The sequence below is a fragment of the Limanda limanda genome, chromosome 3 (genome assembly GCF_963576545.1).
Source record: "Limanda limanda chromosome 3, fLimLim1.1, whole genome shotgun sequence".
Lineage (NCBI taxonomy): Eukaryota > Metazoa > Chordata > Actinopteri > Pleuronectiformes > Pleuronectidae > Limanda > Limanda limanda.
Genome location: NC_083638.1, coordinates 26109504 through 26128046, shown reverse-complemented (window position 1 = coordinate 26128046; position 18543 = coordinate 26109504). Strand labels below are relative to the sequence as shown.

The 18543-nt window shown below is 39.8% G+C and overlaps 1 protein-coding gene across 1 annotated transcript in view; it reads right to left on the bottom strand.

The window, feature by feature from the left end:
• The window catches only part of LOC132998924 (glypican-6-like), a 119221-nt gene that overhangs the window by 86626 nt on the left and 14052 nt on the right, over nt 1-18543 (bottom strand). Inside the window, exon 2 of the mRNA XM_061068671.1 lies at nt 2598-2756. Coding sequence (XP_060924654.1) covers nt 2598-2756 — 159 coding nt within the window. The remainder of the gene's footprint in view (nt 1-2597; nt 2757-18543) is intronic.

Sequence of the window (18543 nt, the reverse complement as noted above, 5' to 3'; positions counted from 1 at the left end):
TTATTGATATATTTGTTTAATCAAGAATAATTTTTCAAAATGTCAAAACAAATGCCCAATATTTAAAATGTTAAATAAGAAAATGTTTTTTTTTTATACCTGGATTCCCCCCTCCAGAGCCACACCAACATGTAATAGGTTCTCTCCTCACTGATATCACATCCTTCTACCAAGTGTCATGGAAATCCATTAAGTAGATTATGTTTAATGGTGCTAACTAATAGAAGAACAAACACGCCTGTGAAAACATAACCTCCTTGGCAGAGGTAAAAAGGGCTGAACTCTTTAATGTTGTAATCAAGGATTATATCAACCCCTGTGTGTCACATCTGTTTCCTCAGAAAAGACTTCACATCTTTATCAGGTAGAATTAATACCACGACCTGAGGTTCAAACATTCCATGCGTTTTTTCAGAAATTCTCTAGAACTAAAAACAACAGCTTGAAAGTGATAGGTCAAACAACAGTAAAGATATACTTTTACTATAGTCATACATAAGTACTGTTTCAACATTTAGATACTGATTCTTATGGTGACCTAAATGTTGATTTAATATATCTGACACCCTGAATGAACAGCTGTGGACTATATTACATTTAATCTAAATACTACAAATTCTGGTTACGCAATAACTATATTTAGAAGCTCAATTAATGATTTGACAGAAGAGCAAGTTTAAGTTGTAAAATGAGGCACCTGAAACTGACGCCATGTGCTAGACGGATGATGCATCACACACGTTGGGGTTGTGGGAACTAAAAAAAACCTGAGGGTTGTGCAGCATGTTACAGAATGAAGCTTTTCCACCTCACTAACTCTGGTGCAGTACAAACGCAGACGGCAGAAATCAAACCGACGACAGATTGGACTCGTTAACCCGAAGGAGAAATCATACAGAACAGATTTTTTGACATTCAAGTTAAAGAAAGAATCAGTGCACTTTGCCATCCTCAGTGTGTAACAACAGAAACAGTGAAAAGGATTTGATTGTGTTTTTTTTCAGCCCCCCCCCCACAGATCTTAACAACTGGATTTCTACTGATCTTGCATCTGTAACAGTGCTATCAGAGAACACACACGTTGACCTACATGTGACTAACAATGTGTCTGTCTCTTTTTGGGGGAAGTTTAGAATGTGAGTCTCTATAGTTGAAGTCGGTCACAGACAGACAGACAGAAAAAGAGAGTTAGCTGGATTTTATTAGTTGGATGCCTTGCAAAGATAATTCATATTTCTAACATGTCACAGATTTATAGACTTTATAGATGGAGAATATTTCCAATGGAGCCCACTCAACATTTGACCCACTTAATATTAATAAAACAAACTAGTCGCACTAGCAAATTGAAAAATCTCTCTCAGTCTGTTTGTCCTTCGATTTCAACAATGTCTCATTCGATCCACTTCAAACTTGTATTTCCGAGGACCTTGGGAAAAGTTATGCTTTTAGAATTCCAGTAATGACTATCTTTTAACAAAAGGGACATTTCACATATCCACATATATCCACGTGCTCATACATATACATATACACACAAACACAATTTTGGTCCAGTCACACCAGCAGACAATTTTCAGGTTGTATGTAAAAAAATATTCTCAAGATTCATCAGTGTCTCTTTCACACAGAAAGACTGCAGTCCTTCTCCCGCCTGCTCGCAGATATCTCTCGTGCAGAAGCAGCGACGTCTGAGTGAAAAGCTTTGTAGATTTAGACCTTTAAGGTCTCAGCTGCAATTCAGTCATCTTTGTTTGCTTTCTAAAGGGGCACATACCACAAATTTAGAATTTACTGTCAAAGATTGATAAACACCAGACACTTGTTATTTACAAAAGTTGAACCTTGACATGTAAAATAGAATTTTGAATTGGGCAACTGAGTCAATACGAGGAAACAGCCACAGGCCCGACACTGACAGTGTAAGAGGCTGAAACCGCTGTAGCACCTTGATATCATACTGTGCTCTGTGTGAGATTTCCTTACAGCGGTGCCGTGCACTGACTGTGGTTTCACAGACTGTCAGGTCGGCATTCTAGCCCACAGAAGGCCAAGAACATTTTTCAGCGCAGAGCTACAACGGTGCAGTTTTGTTCTGTCAGTATCTGAGTCAACTCACAGAAGCTGCTTTAGGACGAGATACACAAAGCGCCAACACACCAAGGGCTGCACTGTCCATAAGTCAACCAGAAAAAGAATACATAATAATAATAGATAGTGAGACCAAATTGTGGGTAAAGAAAACAACGGATGCATTTAAAGGGAAGTAGACATCCATTCATCCGTTATCAATGCTGCTTATCCTTTCTCTGGAGGACACCCCTGTCCGGTCGCCAATGAATCCAAATAGAGACGAACAACCAATAACACACATTCACACAAATTTGAGTCTCCAATAAACCTAATCCCACATCTTTGGACTGTTGGAGGAAGCTTGACTACTCGGAGAAACCCCACCAAGACACAGCAAAACCAATCCAGCCATATATAAGTAATGACAGTCATAGTAATCCTTAATCACGGCATCAGTACCCTGCTGCTTCTTTAAAGTACATTCACTTTGACCCATCAACAACAGATACTGGACTGTAGCTTACCGTCAAACTTTTTATGCCTGGAGACAAACATCGTCCTTATTTTGTGGCTGCTCTCTTCCACCAAGTTCTCGAACTCCTTTTTGCTCTGCTGGTTGAGTTTGTCCTCCATCTCGGTCGTGCAGCAGGTGTATCCCTGAGTACAGACACGCAGGTGCTCACCTGAGGGAAACAGAGACAGAGAGTTTTACACACATCACTGCCACAGGATTCAGGTTTTCTTTCTTTTTCTGTTTTTTCAAAAGGCTTTAGGGAGGTTTGGACCAATTCTTTGATCCAAACCTCCCTCCTGTGATTGTGGGGACTTTCATCACAGAAGTTATCAAAGAGGGACAGACCGTACCAAATGCAGGAGGGTAATATTTGTCAGAAGTCTGAGAAGTCGTGTGAGACAGAGACGCTTTGATACGGCAGCACAAACACCTGATGCTGGATTTTTTTATACCACACTCCAAAGAACGGCAACAACAGCAACTATAAACTGTACATTATCACATTCATAAAATGAAATGCAGTTTATAGTCTATTGTTTGTCATGTGCCATTATATTTAATGGGATGTGAGTTCAGAGAACCTCTGTGAAGTTAAACTTTAAACTTTAAAGTTAAAGTTACACTTCAGCAGCTTGGGTTTAAACATCAGAAACATCAGCAACGACATAATGATAAGTGTCTTACTGTGATAATAATAATTCACAGAGCCTTGGACTCTTGACTCTTTATGAACAAAGTGGCGTTGAAGCCTCTATTCAAAGATTAAAGTGTAAAGAAATGTGAGAGATGTTTCAGGTAAATACATGTGTTTTGAAGCATTATCCATCCAAGGTGAGTGGAGTGTTTCAAAATCCCTTTGTGAGAGTCTTCTATAGAACACCTCACTTTAACACTTAATTTAATCCTTCAATCCAACTCTTATATAATGTCAATCTAAAGGTTAGGTACGGCCTTATTGAAGCACTTTGAATCAACTTGCTGTTTGAATGTGGTATGAACAAATAAATCTGTCTTGCCTTGTAAGTTGAGTGGTAATAACATCTGCTAGACTATAAGAACAAGCTGTGTTATACATGGATCTGGGAAAGGTAGGAAAATAATTTGTCAAATTGTAGGAGTTAGCTTCACAGCACCATACCACTTATTTGAAATGATCACAATTTGTGAAATTATAGTTGTTTTGCTGGGGGAGCAGTCGCTCTCACATCTGTGGATTATTCCGTGTGTGTGTAAAAAGTGTAAACCAGGTGTGAATTATCTAAAGGAATGAGGGGAAAAAAGTTCACATTAAATAAAATAAAATTGAACTCTAGACGCACAAAGCACGGCACTATCTGACAGAAACCAGGCTTCACCCATCATGCATTTAATACAGCCTCTATCTCGGAGCACGATGGCTGCACCGGCCGGCAGGTGTACCGCAGCTGAGAGACATGAGATTAGAGGGAGCCCTGATTTGAGCCAGATACATATAGATTCCTGCAGCAAACCGTGAGAGTTGCTGGAGACCTTTGGTTGAGAGAACTCCGTCCATATACCGGGACAGCTTCAGGACGTGAGTGAAAAAATCCACGAGTGACCGAGTCTACACAAAGATTCAAATCTAACAAAGAAACCGATTTGAGCCATAACTTACAGGCCTGGGTGATAAAACGATATCAATAATTCAACGGCATCAATAGCAATATAACTAAAGTTCAATATGCACTGAGAGGATGATTCTCCATTGTGTCAGCACAGTGAAAACAGTTGATCCAGCTCAGATTTGTTTAATGTTTTGTTGTTCGGCTTTAAACCAAACAGAAATAAAAATGTGACAAATAATCGTGAAGAAAAAATGTTATCCACTTATGGATATTTGTTATCTTGATATAATTTTTTATAATTTTTTATATTTGAGAAATAAATCAAATTTATTCAGTTTTCTGAAGGATCTTGTATTTTTTTCAAATGTGTTTGATGGCTAGTACAATAATAACAAAAATACTAAATGCACCAATATATCAAATATCAGATTATAAATCATGACAAAGCAAAATTCGAACCCGGCAGTCAGTCTGGTGTATTGTTGGGTTTTGTTGAGGACTTTTACTGAAAAATAGTTTATTCCAACTTTGACTGAATTCACCAACAATGGGACATTTCAAGCTCATAAAGTTCCTGCTGTGTCACGAAATATACATCAGAAATTGCACAGTCTTATGACTATTAACACCTCTCAGAGATACAAGAGAAAAATAAAGTAAATAAGCTTACAAAATGAATCAAAGGCAGAAAAATCTGTTGCCAACATGCACCCATTGACAAACTAATATGACGTGTTTTCCTTCCTGTGATGATTTGAAATTACTTTCCATTACAGAGCGCCTCTTTCGTTGTTATCCCTGATGAAAAGCACTTCATTGCAAAACTGTATACGAGCTCGGCAGCAGGGGCTTAATAGGAGGTCTTGAGGACTTTGTCATGGATTTGCAGTCAGTGGAAAAATGAAATCCATAAACAAAAACAAACAAACAAACACTGAGACTGCTGTAAAAACATTGGAAGTGCACTGCACACAAGTGTTAATCTTCATGCGTGGCAACACCTGAGGAGCCAACATCATTGTTGCCCTTATAGCAGTTATAAAAAAATATTCAAGAAATAACTACCAGTCTGCAACACATTACAAATACAAATATAGCAATTTGTAGAGGTGCCACGTCTTTGCTGTTTTATGTCTCATCTCCTGGTCTCTATCTGAGGACATCAACACCATTATCAGACATGTTAAAGTCTGGCCAGCAGTTGCATGAAAGATTTGACTTTCTTTCATTTCTTTTTCTTAGCTCTACCTATTAACATTTAAGAAAGGGGAAGATAAAATGACTGCCGCTGCACCAATGGATGAAAAAGAACACAACGGACTCAGACTGTGGGCTTTTTTCTCTTTTGCGTTTGATGGCTCCGGCTGAGAAAGTGCAGGACCTGGTGTTGCGCATGCATATACAGTAAAGCTATAGATGAAGGAGCAGCGCATGGGTAATGAAACAAAGAGGATGCAGTATGTACGTGCTGGCACTCTCAAATGTGCTTAATCCTTAATCAGTCCTCGGAGAGGCACCAAGCTACAGTAATGAGGTGCACCATCAACAGTTCAACATAAGCCCATTGTCTCCAGAGGAAGGCACAAGCCTCCTGGCCACAGAGACCCAACTCTCTCCAACAACAAAATACGCTGAAATTCAGCATCTGCTTTCTGTTTAGTGATTCTTTGAGGCTCCTTTGTTTCTCCATTTAACAACAACGTTCTATTCTCCGAGCAACGCAGCGGCATTCCTCAACTGTCACACATTATTTCTGGTGCGTGCAGAACTGCAACACTGTGTGAAAACCAAACACAGTCCAGCAGAGAGAATAATATTGTGCAGGGTGTGAGGGTGAGTGCAGCATGCTGATACAGTTCCATTAGCTTATTTCTTCATAATTAAATTGCAGGTTTCTTTTTACAGGAATCTCTCCTCTTCATTTGTTTATTACGGCAAATGTTCCAGTCGCTGTTTGGGTTGTATCAGTTTTGCTTACGTGTGAGCTCCCATCCACTGAAGCACGGCATCATTATCCATCACAGGAGGATGTTTACATTGATTATTAAGGGTGACTTGAGGTAAGTTTCCACAGGCCTGCATGAAAACACCTCATTTCCCCAGGATTTTCATATTGCGGTGTTTGAAACTGTGGCAAAATAGAGAAATGATTTATTGACAATTTGATGGATACCTTAAGAAAAATGACACTTTCTCGCTGCGTTGGAGAGTCCTGCAACTCTGGAGTACGTCAGATTGAGTTTGAAGTTCCTGTTGATGCAATAAATTGCCTGAACTTGCGGGTGAAATACTTCTGCTGGTCACCAAAGGTTGGCATAAACAAAATCAATAAACAAAAGAAGTGTCCTTAAGTGTGAGTGACAGCTGAAAGGACAAGTCTGGTGCTTTAAGCTTCCGCAGACCGTGCACCGCTCTATTTATCTGTCAGCCTTGTTTTCGTATAGAAACATAATTTGACATTTCCAGCTAAGTTCACCATTTTGAAAAAACTGACACTGCTGGTACATACACCGACATAAAAAAGGACTTTGCAAGCAGCAGGCGACTGTGTGAGCTGCATGTTTATGATGTTGTGACATTGAGTTTCTTTCTCCTTTTTTCCTTTTCACACATCTCTCTTTCCACCCTGCTTTCCATGATTCAGATGCCGAGCTGTACGGCAGAATATTAATGGTAGTAAAGGCAAAATAAAACAAAACATTTCTCCACAAAACTTTCCTGCACGTTTCCCTGCTGTGTTAATAAGAAGATGAGATTCAAAAGAATAAATGCATCCTTATAGTGAACTTGGGGACTAATCGTCACCAAATCTAGATGGGACTTGAGTTTACCCGACCATATCTGTTCTGTTCCACTTGGTTGCTTTGCACCCAAGATGGAATTTGAAACCAAGCTGTCAATACACTGCACGCTTACGCGATCACAGTTGTGCTCAGACTCTCTCAAGCTGATATCAACGTGTAAGACTCAACACAAGCGGTGCCAACACAAATGGAGACATAGGGGTGTTCGCAGTAAAACGCCAGAGACAACAGGACTCAATCCACGCCTTTCTCTGAGCAGTTTGATACGTGATGTTGAAAAGATCCATTTAATCGTTGCTTTTATGGTTAATTCAGGATTAAAATAGATATGTGATGGATTTACAGTAAAATGCCCTCCCTCAAATAGTAACTATAATGTAATAAGACCATTATGTTCATTCAAAACAATTCAATTAGGAATCAGTCAACTCCAAATGAGCAAATCTGTGTTAATTAATAAAGCCGTGCTGTTACTGTGTGCTCCCATGACCAGGGGCTTTGTTAGGAGTTGTTAGCAGGTGAATCGCTGCTGAAGAAGGAAAAATGAATAAAAAAACAGAGCACTGCTTTTGTCTCCAGCGTTATCGATGGCTGCAGGTGAAGAGAGGCGAGTGGGAAGTTGGGACCGATCCCAGAACACGTCCATGGCATCTGTTAAAACGGCTTGCCAAATCAGCACCGCAACCTAATCTTTCACTGCTGATGAAACTTTTGCACATTTATTAGAACCCAAAAGTGGAGCTATACACTTTTGAGTTATTCTTGTTTTGGTAATCGCTTCCGTCTGTCAGCCCTGTATATTTGACAAAACAACAGAGGGAGAGGCTGAAGATGGTGTGAAGTGTGATCCTGCAGAGTGAGGAGCAGAGAGACGCGCTCTGAATGTAAGCCTGGGGTGACAGAGGAGCTGATGTTCTAAAGAAGATAAACTTAAAGAGTTGCATGCCACGATCCCTTGCTTTACTATACTCCATTTTGTTTGTACCTGTACTTTAAGAAAAACAGTGGGCGACTAACACTCCCTTTCCTCATTTGCAAGCTGCACCGTACATGCTGTATAAACTCCTGTGAGAGTCCACAGTTCACAATTCAGACGTAAGGATGTGAAATATGGCTTTTTCTTTTACATGGTTGGCAGTCAGGGCAGGTCCTAAGGAACCACAAAGCTCACCCATTCCGTGGCATTTGTGCACACGCATGAGGGTCATTCTCACACGCAAAAAAGTCCAAATGTGACAGGGACACAGACTCAAGAGTTAAAAATGTGTTCTTGTGTGAGAGCGGCTACAACGGAGGTGTTTCTGTCCGTGTGGCGTAAGCACACACTAGTTTGACAGCGAGCGTGCAAGCATGCAGCAGATCTCTTATGTTATTAATAGAAGTGCAAAACATATTTTTGTCCATTATGAAACTGTGGCAGTAACAACTGGAATGTGGCGGGCTGCCACAGTCTCGATAATTAATGAGAAACACTGTATAGGACAAGTGAACACGTCCAACTTGGCGAAAACACGTCCAACTTGGCAAAACATCTCACTGACAGAGACGGGTCAACAAATGTGATAAACAACATAATTACATCATGGCGATACCCTAGAATTGTCCATGTAATGTTATACATCACATAAATCTCATAAACTCGAATAAAGGGGCTTCTGATCATTGCATATCATGTCAAGGCTTTAAAAACACCATAACCTTAATCCAATTAATTATAATAATTAAATCACTAAAGATATGAGTTGACTAATTAATTGTAAACACACCTATTCAAAAGGGACAATTCAAAAGTGATAGGTAATGAGAACTGGGTGTCCTGCAGAAGATGTTGAGGCAGTGATGTTTCAAAGTCACCATTTTAGTATCGTGAGCACACGTGCTTGATCAGGTTCTTCACACAGAGAGGAGCTCGCCTCCATTAGCATGTAAAACAACACGGCTGCATCGTAAGCGTCACATCCACCCACATTCATGTTTCACTACATCTTAACCTGATCACAAATTCAAGGATCAGCAAAGAGAGACGAGCAAACACACATACATAATATATTATTTACTCAGAGGGTAGTCTCCGACTTGTGAGCAAATAGTTATGTAATCACTGTTTATAAAAGAGGAGGATAAAGGCCTTCACTCGTATGTTTGACCCAGTCCAGCTTGTTAATGTTCTCCGCCGTCCTCGAGCGCAGATGTCAAAAGGCGCTGCTGCACATCGCTCGGAACAGGCTGATCAGAGATTTAAATGTATGTATTTACAGAAGGAGAGATAATTAAGGACAAATGCTAATCTTCTTTGGAGGATTTTACAGTTGAATGTCCTGGCACCAGCTCAAATGTTTCCCAATCAAAGAGAAGAGAGGCATAAGAAATGTTGTTCGGCTCACAAATGCAATCGCACATTAGCTGTTTTGTTCAGCTTCTTTGATGCGCAGATGTGTTTGGCTGCTCCGGATCAGTATCTCCACGAGCCGCGAATAACACGATTGAAGCGTAGCATTGTAATTAGGTGAAATTGCTGACTACGGTTGCAGAGAATGCTCACATGCGCCGGGTCGACGCTGATAAACGGCTGGAGAAAATTTGGTGAGACAATGGCTGTTCGACACATGCAATCAAACCACACACAGCTCCTTTCATAGAGCTCATAGTTCCCCAGATCCATTATAAATGTTAATCTAAGATTTGAATGTGCGATACGCATGTTTGACCATTCAGACGTTCTGTTCCTTCCAGTTTCTGAGTCAGGAATATGTAGGTCCCATGGAGGAAGTGGATGAACCCGGAAGATATGATCACGCAGAGATTAAAGAAGAACTAACATGCTCCGTTTTGCTGTATTCCACGGATGCCTCGTATTTGGCCTCAGTTCCCTTTGGCTTCATACCCCCTTGATGTTTAAGAAGTATGAAGAGAACGTGGGTTTGAGGCATACGCTGCAATCACATCTAACAGGCAGACGCAAAGGTTGGCCCCTTTCTAGTCCGTCCTTTCTAATTGAGGCTCATTAAAATTGGCAGCAGAGGCTAAAATTTGTTAGGCAGCGATGTGATGCTAAAGCTCAACAATTGAAGCAGATGCCCTGATGATATGCAACAGATTTACAGTTTAGAAGAGCCTCAGGTGCACTAAAGTGGAGGACTGTTACTGCTACTTTCTGCCTTTAGTTTTTCCCACCTGTATTTCCTTTTGCTTTCCCGATTCTTAATGAGCAAGACAGGGAAACCATTTCACAGAGCAAATCGATTTTTCTTCAATAGAATACCAACAACTTTTTTTCCCCCCATTGGAGAATGCTACACAGAAACAAGTAGCTCCTTCACAAACATCATTGCTGCTTCCATGAGAACATTGTTTTTGTTAAACTTAATTTTTGTAAACTTTGACAAAGTTTTAATTGGTGTGATACCAATTAAATCTCTACAACAATGGCTTTTACCCAAACCATATATAACCTCAACTTTAAGAAAAGCTCTGCATTCGTGGAGCCTCAGGGCTTCAGGCACCATAACTGCAGTCAGGGACCATTTCGGGTTCAAAATTGCCTCATCACATTGGCCTTGCAGGTCTTCACCCCGGAATGTTTTTCTGACTAGTTCAGAATGTTCCCGACACAGAAAAACATCTATAATCATCACATCATGTAAATAATTCATTTCAGGACCACCCCCAGTCCTTCCTGCCCCCCGAATGTGGATGTAAAGGCACTGAGCGAGTGGCAGGGCTGGGTTGTCCTTAGCAACCTTTTTTTGACATGGATGATGAATGTGCTGATGGAGCAGTGTGCAATCAGTGCACAACAGGCAAGGTATTAACAAAGGTCTCACTCATAGCAGTGTCCATGGATCTGAGAACAAATGCTGCCTTAACTACTGCAATATATGACGATACAAAAAAATCAGAACACTGCCATCACGCGCTGAAGCTGTAGCCATAGTGACCAGGGGATGGAGATGTAGTGTTGATTGACATTACACATGCTTCACCAATCACAAGTCAGTGTCAGCTGTCAATCATGACGTTTCACGGCAGATTATAAAATGAGCACTTCCACATACATCAGTGAGATGAGAAGTAGTTAAAATGATAGAAAATCATCTTTGAGAAAAAACATATTTGAAGTGTTGTTTGGGTTTTCGGTTTAGTACATGTCCAATCCACTGAAATTGAAATGCAAGGGTTATGCCCTATACTGCAGCCAGCCACCAGGGGGGAAATCAAGATACTTTGGCTTCATTTTTGGGGAGCTGTCATGTCGTCCATCGAGAATTCTGATCTTTCTACACGGTCAAACTTAACTAACGTTATTAAAACATGTCAACAATATAATTAGAAAAGGTAACAATGTTGTACATGATAATTAGCCAGCTGGCTTATAGTAACTTCTGCATCATTAAGCATTAGTTATTTTTTAGCTGTTGATACAATTTATTTTTTGGCAAACAAAAATTAAAGCAGTGAAAATAATTGTGTTTGAACAGAATAAATTTGTAAAGTAGCAATTAAACACTGTTGCCACAGGTTTGAGCAAAATGTTATAATTTCTACCAATTCTCAACAAATATCAATGCAGATGCTCTGGGCTTGGCCCCAAACCATATCAAGTCCAGGACATGCTCCTGCTTACCACCCCAGGCACTCCCATGTATTTGTATTAAAAAAAAAATCATAAAAAAGGCCCAGATGGAATGTGTGTGTTACCGCGATGCATACACACATGAGAAAGTTGGTTTGGTTTGAAAAAGCTAAAGAAGAAGGGTTGTAGTGATATAATAACTTCTGGTTGCTGTCTTCTAAAATTCTAAAAACACTCTTTGGTTCAAGTTACTAAATAATAAATATGTGAAGTTGAGACTATCCTACCTCTATGAAATGAACCTATATCCATAAAACTAAATATTATTGTCTGTTGGGTTATAGCATAGTGTTGCTATATCCTGTGTTTACCCAACAACCATTCTGCCACTCACATATTCTGTTGTTGCTCTTCGAGGTGTGGGACCTCAACAGTCACAGAACTGGGATTGGTCTCAGTCACTTTGCCGACTCACGATAAGGCTTCAAAGGCAACGCTGTGTATAGGGCTTCAAAGCGGAGGGGCAGGAGGTCCTGAGGCTTTCATTTCAACATGCTGGATAGAGTCATGTGAAGGTGTATGCAGTAATCAAAACAAAACATAAAGGGTGTAAGCCCATCTTCCTCACCACACTTCCTCATTGTCACAGTGTTCTTTGAAAAGTTGCCAAAATATAGCACCGGGTCATTTCAATTCTGGTTTATGCTTTATACATATTTATACATGTTGCCTGAACAAAACAAACAATAACTAACATGAATCAATGAAGGTAATGTTAATGAAATGCAGGCCCTCATTAAAGTGCAAAAGCCCAATAATCCATTTCTCTTTAATATTGCTTTTGGCAAGAGAAATCCCCAAGAGATCAACTGGGTGTATGGTGAAAGCTTAGTTTCATTTTCATGAAATAAAAGTTATATTGTTCAAAATTTTAGCTAAAAACCTGAAACTTAAACTAAACTGATGCTTTGCAAATAAAAATAACCAAAACGTTTTTTTGTGAAAGTGATTTATATCCTTTCATGAATCTCCATTAAATCATCATTGATTTCAATGAAATCAATCAACACAGAATTCTGAGTGGCATAGTGACAAAGGACCAACCATTATAAACTGAGTGATTGGACCTACACAGCTAATATTGAGACACACAACACAAATATCTTTGGTCACTGGCATATTTCTAGGATGGAAATTCACTTTTACAGTATCTTTTGATCAAATTACACATTTCTTCTGATTAAAGAGCATTCAATTATGCAGATTTAATAATAATAATAATTTCAGAATTCCACTATTATAACTCATTGATCAATTCCTGATGTGTTTACTGAGCTACATCAACACTGTAACATCCAAACTACGGGTCTTGGAGAGAAGTGGTACATTAATGTTATGTGGTAGATTAAAGTCTCTGTCCCTAAACGTCTCTGCCTCCACTGTCGGTATAAATCAGTTCAGCTCCAGTTTGCCGCTACAGTAATGGCTTTGGTGCTTGAGAGCTCAACACATTCACCAACCAAAGGATTGTGAACATACAAGATTCACAGCTTGAGATTTAAGGAAACAGAATTCTGTATATCTTAGAATATCCAATAGCAGGACTTGGGCTTATATCAAGAATTGAGTCAAAAGGGTTCATCATGCAGAAATATTACTTCTAATTTTCTACTTGGGTGATTGAAACTAGTAGAAAGGGAAACACTTTTTACTTTTTACTCTCTACATTCTCCACATTGGACCATATGTTTGAACCAACCCAGTTTTTCAAGCGAGAAAAATGATTGGAGCACGTGACCAACATGTGTTAACTGTTGCCTTGAAGCTGCCTTTCAGATTGACTGATAAAATGCTTAGATGATTAGTCTTAGCCTCTGGTTTCACCTGTGAAGGCTGAATTTATTCATTCAAAGGATTCTACCGGAGACACCACTTCTCAACCTGAGTAATATTATTGTGAATTTTCATGAGAAAAACAAAAACAATTACCTTTCAAGTTCTGGAAATAAATGATTCCAGACGGACACACGTACAGACGGACATGCTGATTTCTACATCCCCCCGCAAATGTGCCTCAGGGGATGAGAGGAAAGACGATTGTTCAAAGATATTGCAAAAAACATTGAGAGTAGAGTACAAGAGTTTGGAGGGTCCTAACAAATAAAAAGACTGTCAGACTGAGCAGAAGACCTCGAACACGCCTGCCAAGAATAACAACAGCAAGAGAATCCCAGAAACAATCCCAGAAACAGAGGTCATATCACAACATGCAAACTGTTCATCAGCTGTAAGAATCACAGGTGAAGTCGAAAAAAAGTTCTGGTACAAAGTTTTATGGACCAAGATCAACCTCAACCAAAGTGTTGGAGATGAAAAAGATTTGCTCATATCCTTCAATGTAAAAGCGCATCTGTGATCCACGGAGGAGCTGGTGTCAGGACATGTGTTCCGAGGGCCCGTCCCTGAACGAGCTCGCTAATCGTTTATTGATGATGTCAGTCATGATGGCAGCAGGAGGACGATCTCTGAGGTCTACAGAACCATCTTGTCTGCTGATTTAGAGAAAAATGCGTCCAATCTAATCTGGAGCAAAATTCGTCATGCAGCAAGACAAAGACCCAAAACACAATTCCAATGCAACAAAGGACTTCATCAGGGGGGTGGGGGGGGCGCAGGGTCTTAGAACGGCCTAGTCAATCACTGGACCTTAACCCGGTAGAGCAGCGTTTCACGCCCTGAAGAAGAGACTGAAGGGAGAAACTGCCAGAAATGAAAGAGGCTGTGGTAAGAGGCTGGAAGAATTACACAATTAAAGACTGCAGCAGAGGCAAAAGGTCATTCGACTGATTAAGACCATTTGTTCCTTGACTCACTGAAATCCGACCATCTGATTAAAAAAGGTGTTATGTCCTATTTCTGTATTTTACACAACAAGATGTTATTATGACGGGGAAAAAGCAAAAAATGTCAACTCTTGTCTTATATTCTTAATCCTATTTTGATATTTTAGTCCAAATATCTCCAGTGTTCAACAAAAACAAAGATATTGTCCGTGTCACATCAATGGTTTGAGGGGACTGTTTTTAGCAGGTAAATGTGAGAGCTAATTATTTGAGGCACTGGGAAAAGAGTGGGTTCTATTCCCATTGAGGCGCTGATGCCAAACACTGTGATTAACTCCCAAAAGGATTCATTAGTCTACCTGGCCAAAGGGCAGACTGCATACGGGCCGTGCCATCTGGTACATCCCTTGACCACTGTTGCCAGCATTTATAAAGTGAGGACATTCTCGCCAGAGCTTCATGCCAAACAAGCCAACAGATCATGAAGTCAAGAGAGAGAAATGTATTATTCAGCCATGCTGAAAATTCATAAAAAGGTTTAGTGATGCAGGAAATTAAGTGAATTTCTGCAGAATGTGGCAGCATCTCTCAGCCAAGCTCGTTCCTCTGAAAACAGTTTACTAAAATGAGCTTAAAAGACGTTAGTAGAGTGTAGACATTATGTAAGTAACCTACATTTACATTGAAATCCAGATTTGTTTTTATCTGGCCCCAGGATTTCTGAGACTGCTGCCTGTTGGTGGGGTTTCCACCATATCAGGGACATGAGCTCGATAAAAGGGAAACACCATCTTGAATGAATCACATTTATTATCACTGATCTACCAGCAGATTTCAGCTCCAGTCTCACTGAGAGCTGCCTCTCCAATATTGCCTCCTCTCTGCTCATATAGTCCGGCAGCCGCAGAGCACCAGTGTGCACAGAGACTCATTACCTTCAAATGAGGCTAGAGGCCTGAAGGAACAGGTCTGGGCTCTTGATATTTCAATTCAACAGCTGAGTTTTACTGGAGCCGGGTCTCCAATGAAATCCACAATTCAATCGATTTTAAACTTAGTTTCTGAGTTTAAAGCCGTCGTACTGTTCAAAATCCATCACGTCTTTCACTGAACAGATTTACACATGTGGAGGCAAACTACTTTAAACAAACTTCTGGATCATTATAATTAGTGTGACTGCAATTTTTTTGATTTGACCAGTACATTGTAAATTACTTTCATTAATAAATATATTGCACCACAAATTACATGTGAATACCTTGAATTTGTGTAAACCTTTAAATAATAAATATATAATATACATATAGGGGAGGAATAAATATGTTTTGTGTGTGTGTGTGTATGTGTTTAGGAGTTGTGTGGATTTGAATGGAGTTGATTATTGAAGAGCAGCACTTTCCGTGAGGTAAAGGTCATTTGAAACCATTACAAAAATTCAGAGAACATTAAGTTACCCTTACAGCTAATTATGGGATAAAGCCCAAAACACAAGACACTCCTTGACGGAGCAGTTTCTCTCTCTTTAGACTCAGGATCAGCACAGAGGACGGGACGAGCTAAAAGGCTGAGCCTACCTCTGGAAGGTCAACCCCTCTATCTGTGAGATCTATTGACTCAGGCACAGCTTACTCTCCTCACACATCTGGGCCGTGACTGTCCTCTCTTTATTTGGGCTGTGGCATATTTAAAGGTTCTTTATTCAGCTGACACCACCGAGATTAGAGGGCAAACGGGAGCTCGTTCTCACTCACACACAGAATTAAAGCTTGTTGAATGATGAAGAGTGTGTGACTACTCCGTTATGTTATATGCAAAGAAAAAAATACCTCTGAGCTAAATAAGGTCAAATCAGCAGAGACTGTCGTCGGTTAAATATTTCAGATGGTAGGTTGTGTTTAAAGGTCAACTATGAAAATCAGCATAATGAAGGATCCAGGCAATCAAAGGCATTCTGAATGTAATGGGACACCTTCTATATAGTTGTATTCAAAAAGCAAAAGTAGGTTACCAACTGTCAGAGGATTCTCTGGGTACTTCTCCCTGCTTGTTATAAACCAAATCATATCTTAAATCACCTCCTGCAATCTATTGTGCTTAGAAAAGAAAAAAAAAAACTGAGATCTTCTGACCATTACAAAGTGACGCTTCACCTCACATAGCAAGTGACTGCATATTTAACAGTTCTTGTTTAGAGAAGACTCGAGGTAATTAAAGTTGTGTGGGAGATCAGAGACAGATTTCATCTTTTTTAGCGATGAAGCTCAACATTTCTTTTGAAAACCTTTAGTTTAAAGGGTCATACGAGGACACTTTGAGCTGAATGACCTTCTTTAATTAGAGTTTTATTCATAATTTCCAATCCAAAAAATGACTGCCAGTTAATTTGATAATCAATGGAGTAAAATGTGAATATCATACTGCCTTTTTGGACATGTCTAATCTGTTTGAAGATTTTACCTTGGGCCCTTGGAAATTATAAAGAGCTTTTCGCTCTACTTTGTTTGGTTGAGAATCAAGAAAAAGAATCAAGGCTTTACTGATAATCACACTGTTAACTACGAATGAAAATGATTGGTAGCTGCAGACCTGATGTTCGTCACTTTAATCTTGACATAATTAACCATTCTAAAAGGACCTTGGTTATATCCTGAATGAAACCGCAATCAACGCCCGCTATTTAACCTGAGGACATGATTAATGATAATGGGTTATTATGATGACATAAGACATTAAATAATGAACGCTTGAGCATTTTTACAAGCGAGTTTGCAAAAGCCGTTTGAGGTGTTATTACATGTCAAGATAAATCCAGGAACTAGAAGTAAACCCAATTACTGTGTTAAACCACATCTGTCTCCATGTTGAAGTGGGAAAAATGCATCAAGCTCGATTGATCTTACTGCTGCTCTGCCATCTGGATCTACTCTCCATCACCCAAATCACCCACTTTCAACTATTTCCACTGGGGCTTGAGACCCAAATTGAATATGTCCAAACAAGATGACACAGATAATTCCCACCATCACTTCGACCATATGCTGCCACACTCGGAGGCTGCAGAAAGATTTTCAACTTTCAAATAACTTCCAGAGTTGGAAAACTGCGTGACAGTAATGGATAGATAAATATATGGTTCACAGTTTGGTGCGTGTGTGCGTGTGTGTGTATGTGTGTGGGTGTGTGTGCGAGGCACCGAGGTGAGGCTTAACGTGCCGAATCAAATCAGACATTTCTTCAAGTTCATAATTTGATGGTGCACTCGTCAAAGTGATATGACATCTGCCCTACTTTGAGCCTGCACACTTGAGACATGACAGAGGTGTAGGTGTTAATAAACACCTTATATATATACGACAATATGCTGACTGTGAAGTTTTAAATGATCAACGCTTTTATCAAAACTCCCAGCACGGCTGACACAGAATGGAATTAAAGTGTCAAGTTTTTTAAATGTTAATCACATTTACATTTTGTTCAGTGTGTCTTTAATCAAAGAGGTATATATGTTGTGTGATTACATCCAGTACTGTGGCCGAGGGGACACAATGCCAGTGTTCGAAATCCAAAATGGGAAAGAAAATGGTTGTTTTTGCACCTTTCTTCTCTGTTTTCCTCCAAACATCTATAGCTAAATGTTCACAAAGATGATAAGTGCTGGAGGCATTCCATTTCGCACAATGACAGAATTGCACCAGCCAGGTGCTGTGGTCAACAACCAGTCGGGATAAATGAGAAGCTATTACTGAGCTGGAAATATGGAAAGGCAATATCTCAAATTGTAGGAAATGGGCCTGAACTTAGACCATGACTCAGCAGATGTGTAAAAAGAGATTCTCGTTTGCATCACGGGAACAGCACACTATCAACATGCAGGATGAATGAACAGATTTTTGTTCCAGTTGCTAAAGCTTCCTTAAAAAGATAAACAGTGTTTTCTAACTTAAAAGTAAATTCTGTAGAGTATAGCGCATGAAAATCACCATTACACTACAGGGCATTCAGAAGAGATGGGAAAACAGATGTGTATGTGTATATACAGATGATATATAGCTGCCTAGAAGTGAAGGCAAAGCTTGATCGCCCCCTGTTGGCTGGCTACAGTGTAGCTAATATGTCCTTCGTCCTTCATGTTAGTGGATGCGACAAGAAC